This window comes from Dendrobates tinctorius, unplaced genomic scaffold, assembly GCF_039654945.1.
Source record: "Dendrobates tinctorius isolate UK_male_01 unplaced genomic scaffold, ASM3965494v1 ptg000083l, whole genome shotgun sequence".
In the NCBI taxonomy this organism is placed as follows: Eukaryota; Metazoa; Chordata; class Amphibia; order Anura; family Dendrobatidae; genus Dendrobates; species Dendrobates tinctorius.
The window spans coordinates 21773363-21790755 of record NW_027361751.1 but is presented as its reverse complement, the minus strand read 5'-3'; the positions used below and the strand labels follow the sequence as shown (position 1 = coordinate 21790755).

General features: G+C 42.4%; 1 protein-coding gene across 8 annotated transcripts in view; it reads left to right on the top strand.

Moving 5' to 3' along the window:
* Window positions 1–9455, top strand: part of MAST4 (microtubule associated serine/threonine kinase family member 4) — a 699637-nt gene extending 690182 nt beyond the window's left edge. For 7 of the 8 annotated variants that reach the window (XM_073584205.1, XM_073584199.1, XM_073584201.1 and 4 more), the window contains 2 exons: window positions 1586–1767; window positions 2127–9455. In XM_073584205.1, the coding sequence (XP_073440306.1) occupies window positions 1586–1767; window positions 2127–5518 (3574 nt within the window). In that variant the 3' untranslated portion in view covers window positions 5519–9455. The remainder of the gene's footprint in view (window positions 1–1585; window positions 1768–2126) is intronic. The other variant, XM_073584200.1, reaches the window with a different exon arrangement.
* The last annotated feature ends 7938 nt before the right edge of the window (window positions 9456–17393 follow it).

Sequence of the window (17393 nt, the reverse complement as noted above, 5' to 3'; positions counted from 1 at the left end):
GCAATAATTAGAAAATGGAAGACATACAAGACCACTGATAATCTCCCTCGATCTGGTGCTCCACGCAAAATCCCACCCCGTGGGGTCAGAATGATCACAAGAACGGTGAGCAAAAATCCCAGAACCACGCGGGGGGACCTAGTGAATGAACTGCAGAGAGCTGGGACCAATGTAACAAGGCCTACCATAAGTAACACACTACGCCACCATGGACTCAGATCCTGCAGTGCCAGACGTGTCCCACTGCTTAAGCCTGTACATGTCCGGGCCCGTCTGAAGTTTGCTAGAGAGCATTTGGATGATCCAGAGGAGTTTTGGGAGAATGTCCTATGGTCTGATGAAACCAAACTGGAACTGTTTGGTAGAAACACAACTTGTCGTGTTTGGAGGAAAAAGAATACTGAGTTGCATCCATCAAACACCATACCTACTGTAAAGCATGGTGGTGGAAACATCATGCTTTGGGGCTGTTTCTCTGCAAAGGGGCCAGGACGACTGATCCGGGTACATGAAAGAATGAATGGGGCCATGTATCGTGAGATTTTGAGTGCAAACCTCCTTCCATCAGCAAGGGCATTGAAGATGAAACGTGGCTGGGTCTTTCAACATGACAATGATCCAAAGCACACCGCCAGGGCAACGAAGGAGTGGCTTCGTAAGAAGCATTTCAAGGTCCTGGAGTGGCCTAGCCAGTCTCCAGATCTCAACCCTATAGAAAACCTTTGGAGGGAGTTGAAAGTCCGTGTTGCCAAGCGAAAAGCCAAAAACATCACTGCTCTAGAGGAGATCTGCATGGAGGAATGGGCCAACATACCAACAACAGTGTGTGGCAACCTTGTGAAGACTTACAGAGAACGTTTGACCTCTGTCATTGCCAACAAAGGATATATCACAAAGTATTGAGATGAAATTTTGTTTCTGACCAAATACTTATTTTCCACCATAATATGCAAATAAAATGAAAAAAAAACAGACAATGTGATTTTCTGGATTTTTTTTTCTCAGTTTGTCTCCCATAGTTGAGGTCTACCTATGATGTAAATTACAGACGCCTCTCATCTTTTTAAGTGGTGGAACTTGCACTATTGCTGACTGACTAAATACTTTTTTGCCCCACTGTATGTATGTGTGTGTATATATATATATATATATATATATATATATATATATATATATACATTTTTAATTCTTTTTTTGCCATTTTTTAATGTCTTAATAGAAATAAGGTTAATATGTTGTATTTAGGAGTGCCGTACTTTGATATTGACTTCGACACACTTGTTGAGTTGATGACAAAATCAGACGTGCCAGATCAATATTTCCCCCAACAATCAATAGTCCTGGCCTCCTGTACACATTAGGCTGTTGACTAAACCCATGAATATCGTCAGGTTTGGCCGAGATTAGTCTAATGTTTATGGGAGAACTTTAGGATGAGATGGTGATGGTATGTCCTAGCGATATGTCAGCTTCTCTGACGGGAAAAGCTCTTTAATGTGTTCTACCATAGCTATTTTCCATGTGGTAAATGTACCCAAGTGTAGTTGCTAATACTCATTTTTCTCATACTTCTCTCTCTTCTCAGGAGGAGGTCTTTTTTCAAAAAACTGGCAAAGCAGCCGTCTCCTCTGCTCCACACAAGTCGAAGCTTTTCCTGTTTAAACAGGTCACTGTCATCTGGTGAAAGTCTGCCTGCATCACCCACTCACAGCCTGTCACCAAGGTCACCTACACCGAGCTGTCGCTCCACTCCAGACTTCCCATCTGGTGAGTTACCTAGAGACCGAAGTGTTGGCTTAGAGCTAATCAAATATGTAAAAGTTGTGCTTCTGTAAAGCTAGTCGGACATATGTAAAGCTTAGAGTTTGGTCTCGTTCCTTGGTTTGCATACATACTGAACAGGTTTCATTTCACTTTCAAATTTTTATCAGCAATTTTAATTGTGTATTTGGCAAATAATGCTCTCTCAACAAGAAGTAGGCACCCACAGCATTATGTGTAGTTTACATTCACACTTATGAGGTTATTGAATTAGTTTTCAGAAGGTTTCGTGTGTGTTGTTTTGTTTTCTTGGCCGGAATATTTGTATTATTTGCATTAATTATTGTTGTGTTTTTTTTTCTTAGGTACTAATTCTTCACAGAGCAGTTCTCCAAGTTCAAGTGCTCCAAATTCTCCAGCAGGTTCTGGACATATTAGACCAAGCACTCTTCATGGTTTGGGCCCCAAACTGGGAGGACAGAGGTATAGGTCTGGAAGACGTAAATCTGCTGGAAGTATTCCTTTGTCACCACTTGCAAGAACACCTTCGCCAACTCCTCAGCCACCTTCCCCACAACGATCTCCATCTCCTCTACATGGCCATACAGTGGGGAACTCAAAGACGTCAACCACTTTTCCTTCAAAAATGCATTCTCCACCCACCATTGTTAGGCATGTTGTTAGGCCCAAGAGTGCTGAGCCTCCAAGATCTCCACTTTTAAAAAGAGTGCAGTCTGAGGAAAAACTCTCCCCATCATATTGCTGTGAAAAGAAGCACTTATGTCCTCGTAAGCACAATTTAGAAGTAACCAAGGAAGAAGTTCAATCCTCACAACGTGAGCTAACATTGCAATGTCTGGAGGCGAACACATGTGATATCTCTGGATCAACAAGAGTCAGGCCGGTTGAGCAAGGTTGTTTGAAGCGTCCAGTATCACGGAAACTCGGCAGACAGGAGTCCTTGGATGAGCTTGATAAAGAGAAGCTAAAGGTCAAATTAGTTATGAAAAAAAAAGATGTATCTGAAAGACAAGACTTCCTTCTAAAACAGAACCTGATACAAGATTTGCATTGCGAAATGGGAATCCTAGCTTCAGATGTAGAGAAGGAAGAAAAAGTGCATCAAAGTCTTCTGAAGAGATCTAACTTATCTGAGAATAAATTTCCTGTTTATGAACCTCGTTCTGGAGGTATTACATTTAAAGACACTCATTGCAAGAATGGAAATCCTCGGCCAAACGGTGCCTGTATGTCTATGGACACCCCTTCTTTTTGTCATGGGTCACCTGTTGCAGAAAGCGCCCATGTATCATATGAACTCAAGAAGGCTCCTACGTCATGCTCCCTGCAAGAAAAACTTACCCATCCTTCAGAGAAGTTTGTGAAAGAGGACAATGTAGATAAGGCGTCTACAACAAACATTGAATATTTTCGGAAGAAAAAATCATTTGACGAGAAAGACGGCAGCCTGTGTCAAGTCTTAAAATCTAAAATGATTCCGGTCTCTCATGAATGTATGCAAACAAAACCCGGACATATTCAGACAGAATCATTGACCCTGCTAGATAACAGGACTTCGAATGGGCAGAGCAATTCATTCTCTTTTGCTTCCTTAAAAGCGTGTAACAGTAGATGTGAAAGCAATGTAGAAAAATCATCCATTATAGCTACTGAGACCCCCGTTCGGAAAAGCCCTTCTGAATATAAACTCGAAACAAGGGCTGTATCTTCCTTGAAGCCTATCGAAGGCACGTTAGACATAGCATTACTGTCAGGACCAAAGGTTACGAAAGCAGAGTGTGATGATATCAATAATAAGCCTATTAAACCTGACGATCAAAGCCGAAATTCAAGGAATGAGATTGTAGACAATGGAAATGTATTGTTCTTTCCGAAAACTAACTCTAATTACTCAAATATTCATACCGCACACAAGGGACCTATTAGAGAGAATCAAAGTGAGAGTTTACAAGCTGAATGTCACACTGTTATGATTCATCAGAACAAAGAGTCATCAGGCCCCGTATCAAAGAAAAACAGTGTAGACGTGACTAATGCAGTCGAAAGTCAAAGGATAAGCACATTGCAACCAATACTGAAGTGTCCAGTGACAGAAGGATTGTCTTCTGTGAAAGCGAATAGACAAGAGATGGCAACTCAGGATATGTCCTCTGTCAAATGCTCACTGGAGCAAACACATAGTACATCATACTCTGAAAGGACTTGTACATTCAGAGAGTCCTGTGAGAATACTCCTGCTACGAGCCTGACACAATCTAGCAACTCCGAAAAGTACATTTCAGCGCTTGGCTGTATAGAGGAAGGAAATCAACGGGTGTCTGTTCCCCAGATAGACTCTAATAATCACATATCTGTGCTAAAGAATGTTGACTCTTCTCTTATAGTTGAACTTGGGCCTGCTAACAAAACGTTGTCAAATGCACAAGCTAAATCCACTGACTTAAACTGCAATAGCCAAAGTAAAAAGCATCAAGATGCATCGCAAAAAAGCACTGTGGAAAGCAAAGGGAAAAATGATGCCGAAGGTCCAATTTTCAGAAAAGTGACCTCCTGTTCTAATATTCCGCACGCACCTCTCTCTTTGAATGTTAAATCCATAACCAGTATTAAAAACCTCACAACTGTTAAAGAGGAGCAGGCTTGCACACAGATGAAGCTCGTCAGCTGCCTCAACAAGTCAATGCTGTTACCAGAATCTAAAGTAGATTCTCTGAGGCCATCACTCCCTGATAAAATCGCTTCCACCCAAAAGCCTAATTCAACGTTGGCTGAGGAGACAGGTAGTCAAACGGTTCAAAGATCTGAATGCTCAATAAAAGCGATTACTGGTTTAAATACTGAAGTTGGCAGCCTTAACCCTGGCAAAATTACCACTAAAACAGAAACCAGTTCTACATCCACTTCTCCCATTACCCAAGTAAGCACAAAGACCACCTCTAAGCTCTGTTTTGACAAGGAGTCTTCAGTTTGTTCTGAATCACCGGCCACTGTAAACCTTAAAGAATGTTCTGCAAAGTCACATCTTAAAGAAAAAACAAGTGCAAATCCAAAATTAAATCGATTGACGTCTACCAAATCCTATGCCCAGGGTAAACCGGAAGTAGCCGAACTTAAAGTTTCCTTAGCAGTTAATCATCAAGATAGTAAAAGCACTGAAGCACTTTACGTCCATAGCGACAAAGGTAAAATTAAGATTACTTCTGTTACAAATCAAGATACTAGAATGGTGACTGTGGAAAAAAGTAAGCCTAACGTTTCTCAAAACCTAGTAGGGAAAGAAGGAGACCTAAAAAAGACCCAGCCTGATGCTAATAACATCAGCATTACTTCTTTACCCAAAGCCGCATGTCCAGATGTCTCCATAAGTAAAACGCACTTAACTATGAGTGGTTGTAAGGAGAAAAGCGAGCAAATTCCCAACTTGAACGCTGCAAATATCAAGGTTAAGAAGGATGCCCAGATGTCCTCAAGTAAGACTTGCGCTGCCTTAAAGGAGGGCAATGTTTCCAGTAAACCTGTCACTGATAAGCAATTCTGTGTTCTTACAAATACTACAGCCCCGGTCACAATGCGGAGAGATCCACCATCATCTCCAAGCAAAAAGACTGTTGCGAAAAACATGCCGAAGCCACCAGCCGCATCTTTGGAGAATTCGAGTAGCCTTTCGTCAGACTTGAAGGGACAAAAAAGAGGAAAGGATGCAATTCCAGAAAATAGTCCTCACAAAAAGACATAATCTGCCAGCACCTTCACCAAGACCTCTTTACTGTAGGAGCTGCTAATCTGAAACGTCTTTCAAAACCAGCACTGTGTAGTGTTTCCATATCTATCTGTAACCTGTTTGATGATACAGTTAGTAGTTTGTTCCAAATTTTCAGTCCCAACTTATTAGGTTTTCGGTTTCCGGATGCAGTTACGAACAGAACGATGTACCTAGTCAGTAGAAAGGGAAAGGGCTATTGGGGAAAAGGTCTGTAATTTACACTGTAGTATGTTGTGTTGAATGTCGAATGTACAGTTTGCTGCTCAATTCTACTGTTTACTTTCTTAAAAAATGAAAAAAAAAAACACAAATTAAGATTTGCATTACTTTGTTTTTGTTTGTGGAGCGACAAAACTCTGAGAAGAACAAAACCAACATGTGATGACTATGATTAACTGTTTATAGCAATCTTCGAAAGAATTAACTTTGTCCTCAACTCGTTGGTTGGTTATCTATGGTTATCCTGTTTAAGCATCCAGCGATGCCCCGTAGTCTTCTCATCACGAGGCCTAGCGATAGGGATAGAAGTTTGCTGACGGGTCCTACAATAATGCTGGACTGTTAACAGACCCTTGTTGTGCCAAATAGTTATTTCCAATGATGACCTCCTCTCGCTGGTCAGTATCGCGCATAGTATGGCTTTGTGACTCCATTCTCTGTGTAGTCCATACTGTATTCTCACCCAGAGCGTTTTTGTATCCATATACCTAGCACATTGCAACTATTATCAAAGCACTGATCCTTCAAGTAGAAAATCGATTCTCGTCCTATTGTCAAACCTCCATTTCACAAGTGCAAATATCTTAACCTTTTTGTGGGGATTTTTTTTTAAAAAAAAGACATTTGTTGCAGTGCTTGAATGTATATATTTCTGTTTACTACATAGGCTTGAAAGGGAATCGTGTTTTGCTACATAAGATACTTTTTTCTTTGTGGGTGTTAATGTGTATCCGAGGGCCTTACAATGTAGAGGTTCAGCATTCTCATGGGTTTTTTTTTTTTTTTGTAAGTGCATTAAATAGCTCCGTACATTTCATAGCATCTCGTATTTCTGTATTATAAATATGTGAATATTGTAAAATAAAGGGGGTTTTGTGTAACACGGGGCCATGTTTAGAGCTATTTGATGCTTGGAGGGTAACTTTACTTTCTTTCTTTTTTTGGAAAGCCTTATTTATATTGTATATACACACTTCCCATCAACTTGTATTTGTTAATCCATGGCCGTAGAATGCGGAACTTAACCCTAAGATGACCTAAGATAAATGCACGGAGGGTGACTCTTGCTCAGAGTGACAGCGCTCAGCCATACATACGTACAGTGATCTCAGAATGTGTTAAGGAAGGGCGCTCTCGACTGCCATCAGTCTACCAATCGGAAAGAGTTGGGATCCTCTGAAATCCCGGACCTCCACAAGGGATCTTGGCATATCATCATTTTCTAGGTAGACAGGGACTTCCGCTACAAACTTAGTAAATGCCTAGTATTGAGATGAAGAGTAATAGGCGCCTGGTTTCCACCTAGGACCATCTGTCTGGTGGAGGTACTGCACAAGTTATCTATTAAAGTATAGTTTGCAGTACCCGCTTCTCTGCATGTCTCTATGCTTGGCACAGAGCACTCTAATTAGAAGCACTCTGCATTGTGATGTTCATCTAGTATTCCTCCTGGGATTGCAAAAATTAGGGGGGTGATTACACATTACATTTTTGCAGAAATTTTTTTTTTGCTGCATTTTTTTTTCCTGCTGCAACAAACCCTGCGTTTTATAATATAAAAGTGAATGAGATTTCAAAAATCTGGGCCTTTACGGAAATACACAGCTTGTAAATTTTTGGCATTTTTGCCCCCATTCTAATGAATGGGGAGAAAAAAAACGCAAGTATGAACGCAGCCAATAACCTGTGAATTTAAGTAGCATTTTTCCTGACAAAGCTTGGTTTTTGCTGTAGAATAAAAAAAAAAAAGTTGCAAAACTGTCTAGTGTGAACGTTCCCTAAGGGCATGTGCACACGGTGCGGATTCTGCTGCGGATCCGCCTCTGCGGATCCACTGCAGTTCCGCAAGCATTGTACAGTACAATGCTAATCAATGGATTTTAAAAACCGCAGTGCACATGCTGCGGATTTTCCGCACAGATTTGCAGCAGATTTGCAGTATGTCAATTCTTTCTGCGGATTCCGCAGCGGTTTGACACCTGTTCCATTGTACAGGTGTCAAACCGCAGGCAAATCCGCAGGGAAACCGCAGGTCATTTTACCTGCGGATTTACCTGCAAATCCGCGCGGAAAAATCTGCAGCAGAATCCGCACTGTGTGCACTCACCCTAAAGCTGGGGGGCTACACACCGCCCTGATAATGGTCACAAGGCCAAATATCGCTGTATGCTGCTGCTACGTCGCAGCTTAATCCAACTGAATGGGGGTCACGTTGCATTTTGCAGGATACCTTGATCATGACAAGCAAGTCTCAAAAAGTCAGAACCAGTTGGATATTGTACGACTTGCTTGTCGTGGTACAATATGAACTCCCCTCACTCGCACTATGCTGTGCTATAGCAGGGGCATGCAGCGAGCTTTTGGCCACACGGCCCCTGCCTGAAGTTCATCCGGGCATTACTTGAATTATTCTAGGCTGTCCCTAGAAAGCATTACAATGTCACCACTCGGTGTCCGGATTATGGGGACACATTAACAAGGGGGGAATCTTTGCGTGTAGTTGTCGATTTTTGTATACATCTCCAGCAGGAAGAACAGATGAATTGCATAATGGTTAATTCTGAAAATAAAAAATTGATTCAATGTAAAATACATTTTTGCAAAAAAATACAATATATTAGGAAAACTGCTGAAATGAAAATTGAGACTAAAATAGTTGTAGAATTTCCATTAATCAGACTCCTCCTTACTTGCTTTCTGAGTAGGTAGGTTGTTTAGAAGGTCTGACCGCACTCACATGCGCATAGAACGATCAGTAGTACGATAGATCTGTGCGTATACGCTGCCATTGTTCTCGGCAGCACATCTTGTTTACACGGGACGATGTGCTGCCCAGAATGATGATTTGTAAGCAAAATTAAAAATCAGTTCACTCCACGACTGAGCGTTTTGCTCGTTCATTGGATGATCGGTCTCCTGTTTACACTGCAAGTGTATCGGGAAAAAGAGTGTTCCTAAAAATGCTCATTCCCTGATAATCGGCGCAGTGTGAGTGCTCCTATAGTAGCAGCTTTAGATCACTGTTTGCTGCTCGGCAATATTCTACACCGTCGGTCTGACGACACTTGTTACCATCAGCTCGGCAATCTTCACATTAGTCAGATATCCATTAACATTGTTAATATACGTTAACCTGATGCATTTAATTGCTCTTGCCACTCCCTTAAATAAGCAATGCAGAGGTCTCAGAATAAGATATGAAGCTTGCAGCGTTAGTGGCAAATCTCTGAAATACCAAATATTCCAGCACCCGCCCATCGCGCACTGAGACGCTGTTTATTTTTGCCTTTTTGGTTCCCCTCATCCCCTTGTTGGCTCAGTGTTTACAGCTGTCTGTGTTGTGGAGTCGATTCTCACATCCGTCAAACATTTTGTAGTCTTAAACGTGTTCACGTTCCTACTCGTTTGTATGTGTTAACCTTACTACTGATGTCCGATCTTCGTGTACCGATTAGTCTCTTCTATGTAACTAAGATCTGTGCTCCTTTTCTAGTCTTTTCTGCTGTAGAAATACCAGCTTAGTATCTGTGCAATAAAGTGTTTGTTGTCTTAACTTTATATAAAACAAAGTACATAAAAAACTAAACAAACCCACAACTTTATGAATGTTGTATTTGTTGTATACTGGACAAGTATTTATACTTCAGCTGCAATGCGTACGATTGAAATAAAAAGTCGGCATGAAGGCTGAGGCTGTATGGTTTGTCACTTTATTTCTCTATTAAAGTTAAATTTGTCCCCTTTTTATTATCAGAAAATGAATTAGATTTTTGCTTTAACTGTATTCTATTAACGTTATTTTATCACCATTTGTATTAAGAAAAAAAAACAAAGTTGCAGTTCTCACTCTGGCCACTTGGGCAATTCTTGAGTCATACTTCCTGTTACTTCAGGAAATTCACATGCACATTAGCAGCAATAGACTGAGTTAAACCCTATTTTTTGTATTGAAGCGTGTAATAAGCAAGTTAAAGGGTCACAGTGTTATCTGCCATCAGCTGTGTATAGAGGTGTTACTTGTAACTGTCATCCTGCGTGTGATAATGACTGCTGAAAAGAATTCTCAAAAAAAACAAACGAAGAAGAAAACTCAGGAAATATGAGCCCAAAACAACCCCAGTGGCATTGTGAAAGCTATAACTTTCTTTCTTTTTTTTTTTTCTTTTTTTTTTTTTTTTTAACACAGATGGTGGTTGATCTAAATGATGGCACATGTGACCCTTGCACATGCTCACATGCTTCAATACAATATATAGGGTAAGAGTCAGTCTATTGCTGCTAATGTGCATGTGAATTTCCTGAACTAACAGGAAGTAGGAGTCTAGAATTTCCCCAGTGGCCAACGTGAAAATTGCAAGATATATATATATATATATATATATATATATTTTTTTTTTTTACAAAACTTGATATAAAGGGAACCTGTCACCATGAAAATACAGTCCAATCTGCAGGCACCATATTCTACAACAGGCAGAGCTGAGTAGATTAATAGATCATTGTTTTAGTCATTTAACCTCTTCTTTTTCTGGGGTTTTTAGTCCAGTGGGCGGTCCTATCAGTGACTGACAGTTATTTCTGCATGCACACCTGTACAAAGAAAACTGTTAGTCACTGATGGGACCGCCCACTGGACCAAAAATCCCAGAAAGAGCAGAGGATTAAATGACTACAACACAGATTATACTGAATGTTTTCCCATAAAACTATATATCATTCTGCTCAGCTCCTCCTCCAAGTCTACTGATTTTAGATGGGATTCTCTATTTTTTTTTTTTCTTCCAAGGCTGCAAGTGAATTGGAAAATAGGGTCCCACTATCCTTATCCAATTACCTGTCTCTATTTTTGAAGCATGTTTTCTTCCATGTTGACTTCCATTTTTCTTTTTTTTTTTTATCTGGTCCTCTACAAAACAGTCTTAAGGTCTGAATTCCACCCCTTGTTACAGGCTTGAGCGTCTTTTGTTTGTTTTCCCATCCATCATAGTACAGACCTGCATCTTCGGATTTGATCCTACGTATAAGCACTAAGATGCCATAAAGTCCGTACATGGAAGGTTTTTTCAGTTCAGCAGCAGTAGAATAATGATAAGCCAGAGATGAGAAGGAAAAGAAAGTTAAAAGGGTTGTCCACAGGATAGCTGATAACTTGTTGACTGGTGGGGGATTGAATGGGATGTGTTCGAGTAGTCCACACTGCCTCTCCATTCTAACAAGGACGAAAAGTTCCCCATGCTGCTAATTAAAGGGAATCTGTCACCCCATTTTAGCCCTGTAAGATGCGGCCTCCGCCATCAGGGGCTTATCTATAGCATTCTAATGCTGTAGATAAGCACCCGATGAAACCTGATGGATAAGAAAAACACCGGGTGCGGTGGGTGTCGCGGTCCGGTGCCTCACATCTTCATACGATGATGTCCTCCTTGCTTCTCCCTCGGCTCTTGCGCTGGCGTACTTTATCTGCCCTGTTGAGGACAGAGTAAAGTACTGCAGTGCGCAGGCACCGGGAAAGGTCAGAGAGGTCCGGGGCCTGCGGACTGCAATACTCTGCTCTGCCCTCAACAGGGCAGATAAAGTACGCCTGCGCAAGAGCCGAGGGAGAAGCAAAGAGGAGGACATCATCGTATGAAGATGGGAGGGGACGGCGACACCCATCGGACCAGACCGAACGCCAGGGTGAGTATAATCTAACTCTTTTTTCTTATCTTTCAGGTTACATCGGGGGCTTATCTACAGCATTACAGAATGCTGTAGATAAGACCCTGATGGCTGTGACCACAGCTTACAGGCCGAAAATGGGGTTACAGATTCCTTTTAATGTGCGTCTCAGCAGTCAGACCCCCACCAATCTATATTGCCACTTATCATATGGATAGATGATGATAACTTCTCTTCACCAGACAACCCATTTGAAGCAATTAGGTCACCACTGATGGGCCTTATTTTCTATGCCAGTTTTTGATGATGAATTAAGTACATGTCATAAATGGGACGTTTCTGTTGAAATGTTCGACACTTTTTAGGTGTAAGTTATGAATTTGTTGACTTCCTTGGCCACACTCCCTCCCACTAAGCGCCGCTGAAAAGAAAGTGGAGCCGTGCTGTACCGGTGTAAAGACAACAAAAATTTGAAAAATTTTTGCAACCACAAATCTTGCAAAAATGTTGCAGCATGTCAAGCACCTGAAAACCGGTAGATGAATGGGGGGGTCTGGGTGTTCCCACAAGATTAACCCCTTCACTAGCTTTGACGTACTGTTGCATCAAAAGTAGTGTCCCTGCCTTTGATGTGGGCTCACACACTGAGCTCGCAGCCTTCACCACCCTTGATGACTGATTTACATAAAGTGCCTCTAACGGCTTCAAGTCCCCTGATGAAACTATTAAAGTAAAAAGTGAGGGAAAAAAAGTTTTAAAATTTAAAAAAAAAAGCCATTTCAAATCACCTCCTTTTTGCCTCATAAATTAAACAATTAAAAAAACACAATAATAATTTTATTTCTATAGCGCCGACATATTCTGGAGCACTTTACATTTCAGAGGGGACTTGTACAGACAATAGACATAACAGCATAACAATAATCACATATATCATAACAGATACCAAGAGGAATGAGGGCCCTGCTCGCAAGCTTACAGTCTGTTTTGGTATTGCTGCATTCAGAAATGTGCAATCTGTCAAAATATAAAATAAATTAATATGTAAACTGCATAATTAGAAAAAAAAAATCTAAACATCAAAATTAAGGTTTTTTAGCTCATTCGGATTTCTGTTCGGATTCCCGATCATTTTTCTCAAAATCGGCACAATTCGTCCAAAGTTTGGTAAATGATTGAATTTCCACAAATGCTTTTGTTTTGTTAGGACTTTGACTAGGATAGTGGTGCTGTAGGATGAGTGGGGGGGACGTGTTTGACAAGGGAAGGAGGTGAGGAGAGGTCAGAGGAGCAGCGGACTGTAATTTTTTTTTTTTTTTTATTAACTTAATTTGTGGAGATTCTGGCAGACAGTCGGGGTGCAGAAACCATCCACAAAGTCCAGACACAAGAGCTTGTGTCTTTGGCTGCACAAGTCACATGTCCCTCTCCATATAAAAAGCAGACATGTGGCTTTGGCACCATTTTGTGACTGTAACAGCATAGTGAAGCTACGGCTGCTGCAAGTAGTAACTTAGATGGTTGGATTATTCTAAGCTAGTTCAGAAGTTCACATTTCAGCATCTAAATCCTTTGTTCTATTTGTGGGGTCCTGCCACCAGTCCACATTTCAGCATCTAAATCCTTGGTGCTGTGTGGTCCTGCCACCAGTCCACATTTCAGCATCTAAATCCTTGGTGCTGTGTGGTCCTGCCACCAGTCCACATTTCAGCATCTAAATCCTTGGTGCTGTGTGGTCCTGCCACCAGTCCACATTTCAGCATCTAAATCCTTGGTGCTGTGTGGTCCTGCCACCAGTCCACATTTCAGCATCTAAATCCTTGGTGCTGTGTGGTCCTGCCACCAGTCCACATTTCAGCATTTAAATCCTTTGTGCTAAATGTATGGTCCAGCCACCAGTCCACATTTCAGCATATAAATCTCTTGTGCTAACTGTGTTGTCCAGCTACCAGTCCACATTTCAAAATATAAATCTTTTGTGCTAATTGTGTGATCCAGCCAACAGTCAATGTTAACCCCTGGGGGTGGAGATGATACTGATGAAACTGAGATACCTGAGGTTGATGAGAACTGTACTGTGCTGTCAGGGCTAAAAGAGGGTGACTCAGGGTGAGGGAAGGGAGAACATAGAGGATGACTGAGGTTGTAGATCCCACTTCGTGTGAACCCAGAGGCATGCAGCTGAGTAGCTCAGCAGAAGAGGAGGAGGAAGCCGAGGAGGTTACATTGCGGCTTCCCGCACAGAAATGGAGTGATGCAACTACGTCAAGCACTGCATCCTTAGCCACAACTTTCATTGTGGGCAGCAGTGGTTGTGGGTCTGCAGTTTGCAGGGGTGGCAAGGGATGCTTAGCTTGGATCATTTTTACAGACCGCAAAGGATGATCCAACTCATGTTATCTGACAACTTTATAAAAAAAACAACTCAATAGAAGCAAAAATTCTAATAATTTGACTACTACATGAATGAACTTGCACATACATGATCAACATGCCTTAGTCTGGGACTCTAACTGTGCTAAGATGCAGCCTGGCGGGCCTCATCACCCACCGAAAGCTCCATCAACTGCATCTGCTGCTTCTTCCTCCTACGTCACTGTGGCAAGTGTTGTCACATAGGTCTCCGGCCGCAGAAACTTCACTTGTTTACCCGCTACTGTCTGGGTGTGTGAGCCCATCAGCTGTTACAGAAGTGGACACGGCTGCTGGTTTTGATCGATCTCAGACTCCAAGTGCACCACATCATTCTCAATTCACCATAACACCGCCAGCACCTCACAGTACATCAGTTTGTCATGTACACCCTACTCCAGCCTCTCAGCGCAGCAGCCACCCCTCTGTCCTGCAGTTGTGGTCATGTAAAAGATTTTTTCCTCCTACACAAGCCCAAACTAAGCTTTAACGCCATCATCTCCAATCTTTTGGCCACGGAATGCTGCCTTTCCACCTGGTGGATAGAGATGATTTTGGAAAGCTGATGGCCTGTTGTAATCCCTCATTACCAGTTGCCCAGTCACCATTTGAGATGAGCGAATATGTTCGAAAAATGATTGCCAAACATAAATTCGGCACGAATATGGCACATTTGGATTTGTGATCAGAAACGCAAGCACATTTTCATAAAATCTGTAACATAGTAACATAGTTAGCAAGGCTGAAAAAAGACATCTGTCCATCCAGTAAAGCCTATATTCTGTCAGAATAAATCCCCATATCTACGTCCTTCTAAAAAAAGAACATAATAATTTTAAGATACAATATTGTTACGCTCTAGGAAGACATTCAGGCCTCTCTTGAACCCCTCGACTGAGTTCGCCATCACCACCTCCTCAGGCAAGGAATTCCAGATTCTCACTGCCCTACCAGTAAGGAATCCTCTTCTTTGTTGGTGGAAAAACCTCTCCTCCAGACGAGAGAATGCCCCTCGGTGACCGTCACCTTCCTTAATATAAACAGATCCTCGGAGATATACCATATTTTTTTGCTTTGTAAGACGCACTTTTTTCCCCTAAATTTGGGGGGAAAATTGGGTTGCGTCTTACAAAACGGACATGCCTTATCATAGGCCATGATCAGGGGGCATCCGGGTGTCCGGCAGTTGCTGGCCGGTGCTGCGGGTGTCTCCGGTGCCCAGCGGTGCTGCGTTGTGCGCTGACCGGGGCTCTGCCGACATTGTGCGACATGCCAGAGCCCCGGCATTTCCTTGGTTCCATCTGTGTGTGCGGTGGTGAGATGATGATCTCAGCGCTGAAATCTCATCTCGAGAGCTGGGTCCGAGATCCCATCTGCGCACGCGCTGACGGCCATTTTTTTACCGGCACCATTGCGCGCACACACAGGGAACCGAGGAAATGCCAGGGCTCTGGCCTGTCGCACAATGTAGGTAGAGCCCAGGGGCACACAACACAGCACCGCTGGGCACCGGAGAAACAAGACCATGCAGCAGCATAAGACAGCCGCAGCAATGGCACACATCGGAGCCCCCCCCTCATCCCTGAATGCGGCCTGCAGCATCACTCCACGCCTGCCTCCTCCAGCATCGAGTCTCTGACCCCGCTACACTGCAGCCACCAACCCCGGTAAGAATGAGATGCAAGGATTATAAGAGGCACCACCATTTTATTAAAAAAATATTTTTTTATTTTTCTCCTCAAAATTTGTGGTGCGTCTTATAAAGCGAAAAATATATTGTCCCCTTATATACTTATACATGGTTATTAGATCGCCCCTCAGTCATCTTTTTTCTAGACTAAATAATCCTAATTTTACCAATCTCTCTGGGTATTGTAGTTCCCCCATCCCCTTTATTAATTTTGGTGCCCTCCTTTGTACATGCTCTAGTTTCATTATATCCTTCCTGAGCACCGGTGCCCCAAACTGTACACAGTACTCCATGTGCCATCTACAGTTACCATGGATTTGTACAGAGGCAGTATAATACTCTCATCTTGTGTGTCCAGACCTATTCAGTAAAAATCTGTAACATTTTGTAAAAGTGCGGGAAAATATTTGCATTGCTACTAAAGTATTTTGAGCACTTTGGCTAGGATAGTGCTGGTGTATGATGTGTGTGGTGCATGTGTTTGAGGGTAGGGGGTGGGGAGAGCTGAGGCGCGGCGTGCTTGTAAATTATTTTTTTCTAACTTTGTGTGCACATTGTGGCTAGCCAGTCAGGGCGCAGGAAGCATCCACAATGTCCAGATACAACGGCTTGTATCATTGGCTGCTGAAATCACATGTCCCTCTCTATATAAAGAGCAGACATCTTGATTAATCGCCATTTTGTCACTATTAGGCTAGTTTTACATTAGCGTTTTTTAGCGCTGCGCTTCGTGCGCCATAGAAACGCATGCAAAAAACGCATCATGCGTTTTGCGCGCATGCATTTTATCCAGTTTGTAGCCATGTTAACTCTTAAAACGCATGCGATTTCAAGCGCAGGCGTGCGCATGTCCATGCGCACGCCTGCGTTCCCATAGACTGCAATGTATTATTTTTGCGCATTCCGTGCACCAGCGTGCGCATGCGTTTTTACGCCATTGGACGGACCCAAAAATGCAACAGGTTGCGTTGGGCACGCCAAGGCGCACACTACAAAAAACGCATGCGCACGAAAACACATACGTGCGCGTGCAAACGCTAGACCATGCGCCCGCCATGTTAAACATAGGGGCGCATGGACGCGCACTATGCGCTGCGCTAAAAAACGCTACTGTGAAACCAGCCTTACAGCGCAGAGAGGCTGCTCCCGACACTGGAACTGGGTGCTGATAGAAACAACCGCCTAGCTAACTAGCTAAAATCTAAGTCAGATGGTTTAGATAGCTAGTGTCCTTTGTGGCTGTGAAATTGACCTTCCAGTAGATTTTTTTTTTGTGCCATTAGTGAGGTCCACAGACAAAGACAGCGGGGCACATTTCATACAAGTGTGTTGTGTACTCCTTCTATTGTGCTCCATGTATGAGTAGGCTTTTCAAAATCTTATTTTTTCAGTTGCTAAACATGATACAGCATACCATATCACACCTTGTTATTAAGTGGTGGTGAAATTGTTCTGTGTGCAGAGTTGTTGCACAGTAAAAAAAAAAAAATTCTGTGCAGGCTAGATCAGAGTTTGAAATTGTTTAGAGCATATTTTCTTTGTAGTACAGGCCTCATCCACACTGAAACAATTCTTCTGTGACTAATGCGATACAACATGCCATAGTTCACCTTGTCATTTAGTGCTGCTGAAATTCAACTGTTGCTAATACTGTGTCCTACCACACTATCTGAGCAAAATGACTGGGAAAAAGCGATGTCATGGTGGAAGGGGGGATTAGGCTTGGTTTGCAAGGTTTATGTGGGGTAAGTGGTAATGTTAGTCAAACGCAACTGACAACTTCTGTTACTGGACGGCTACTTCACTACCTTTTTTTGGGCTGCACAACGGAACACCTTGTTGATGAGGCCCAAAAAGAGCATGTGCTCG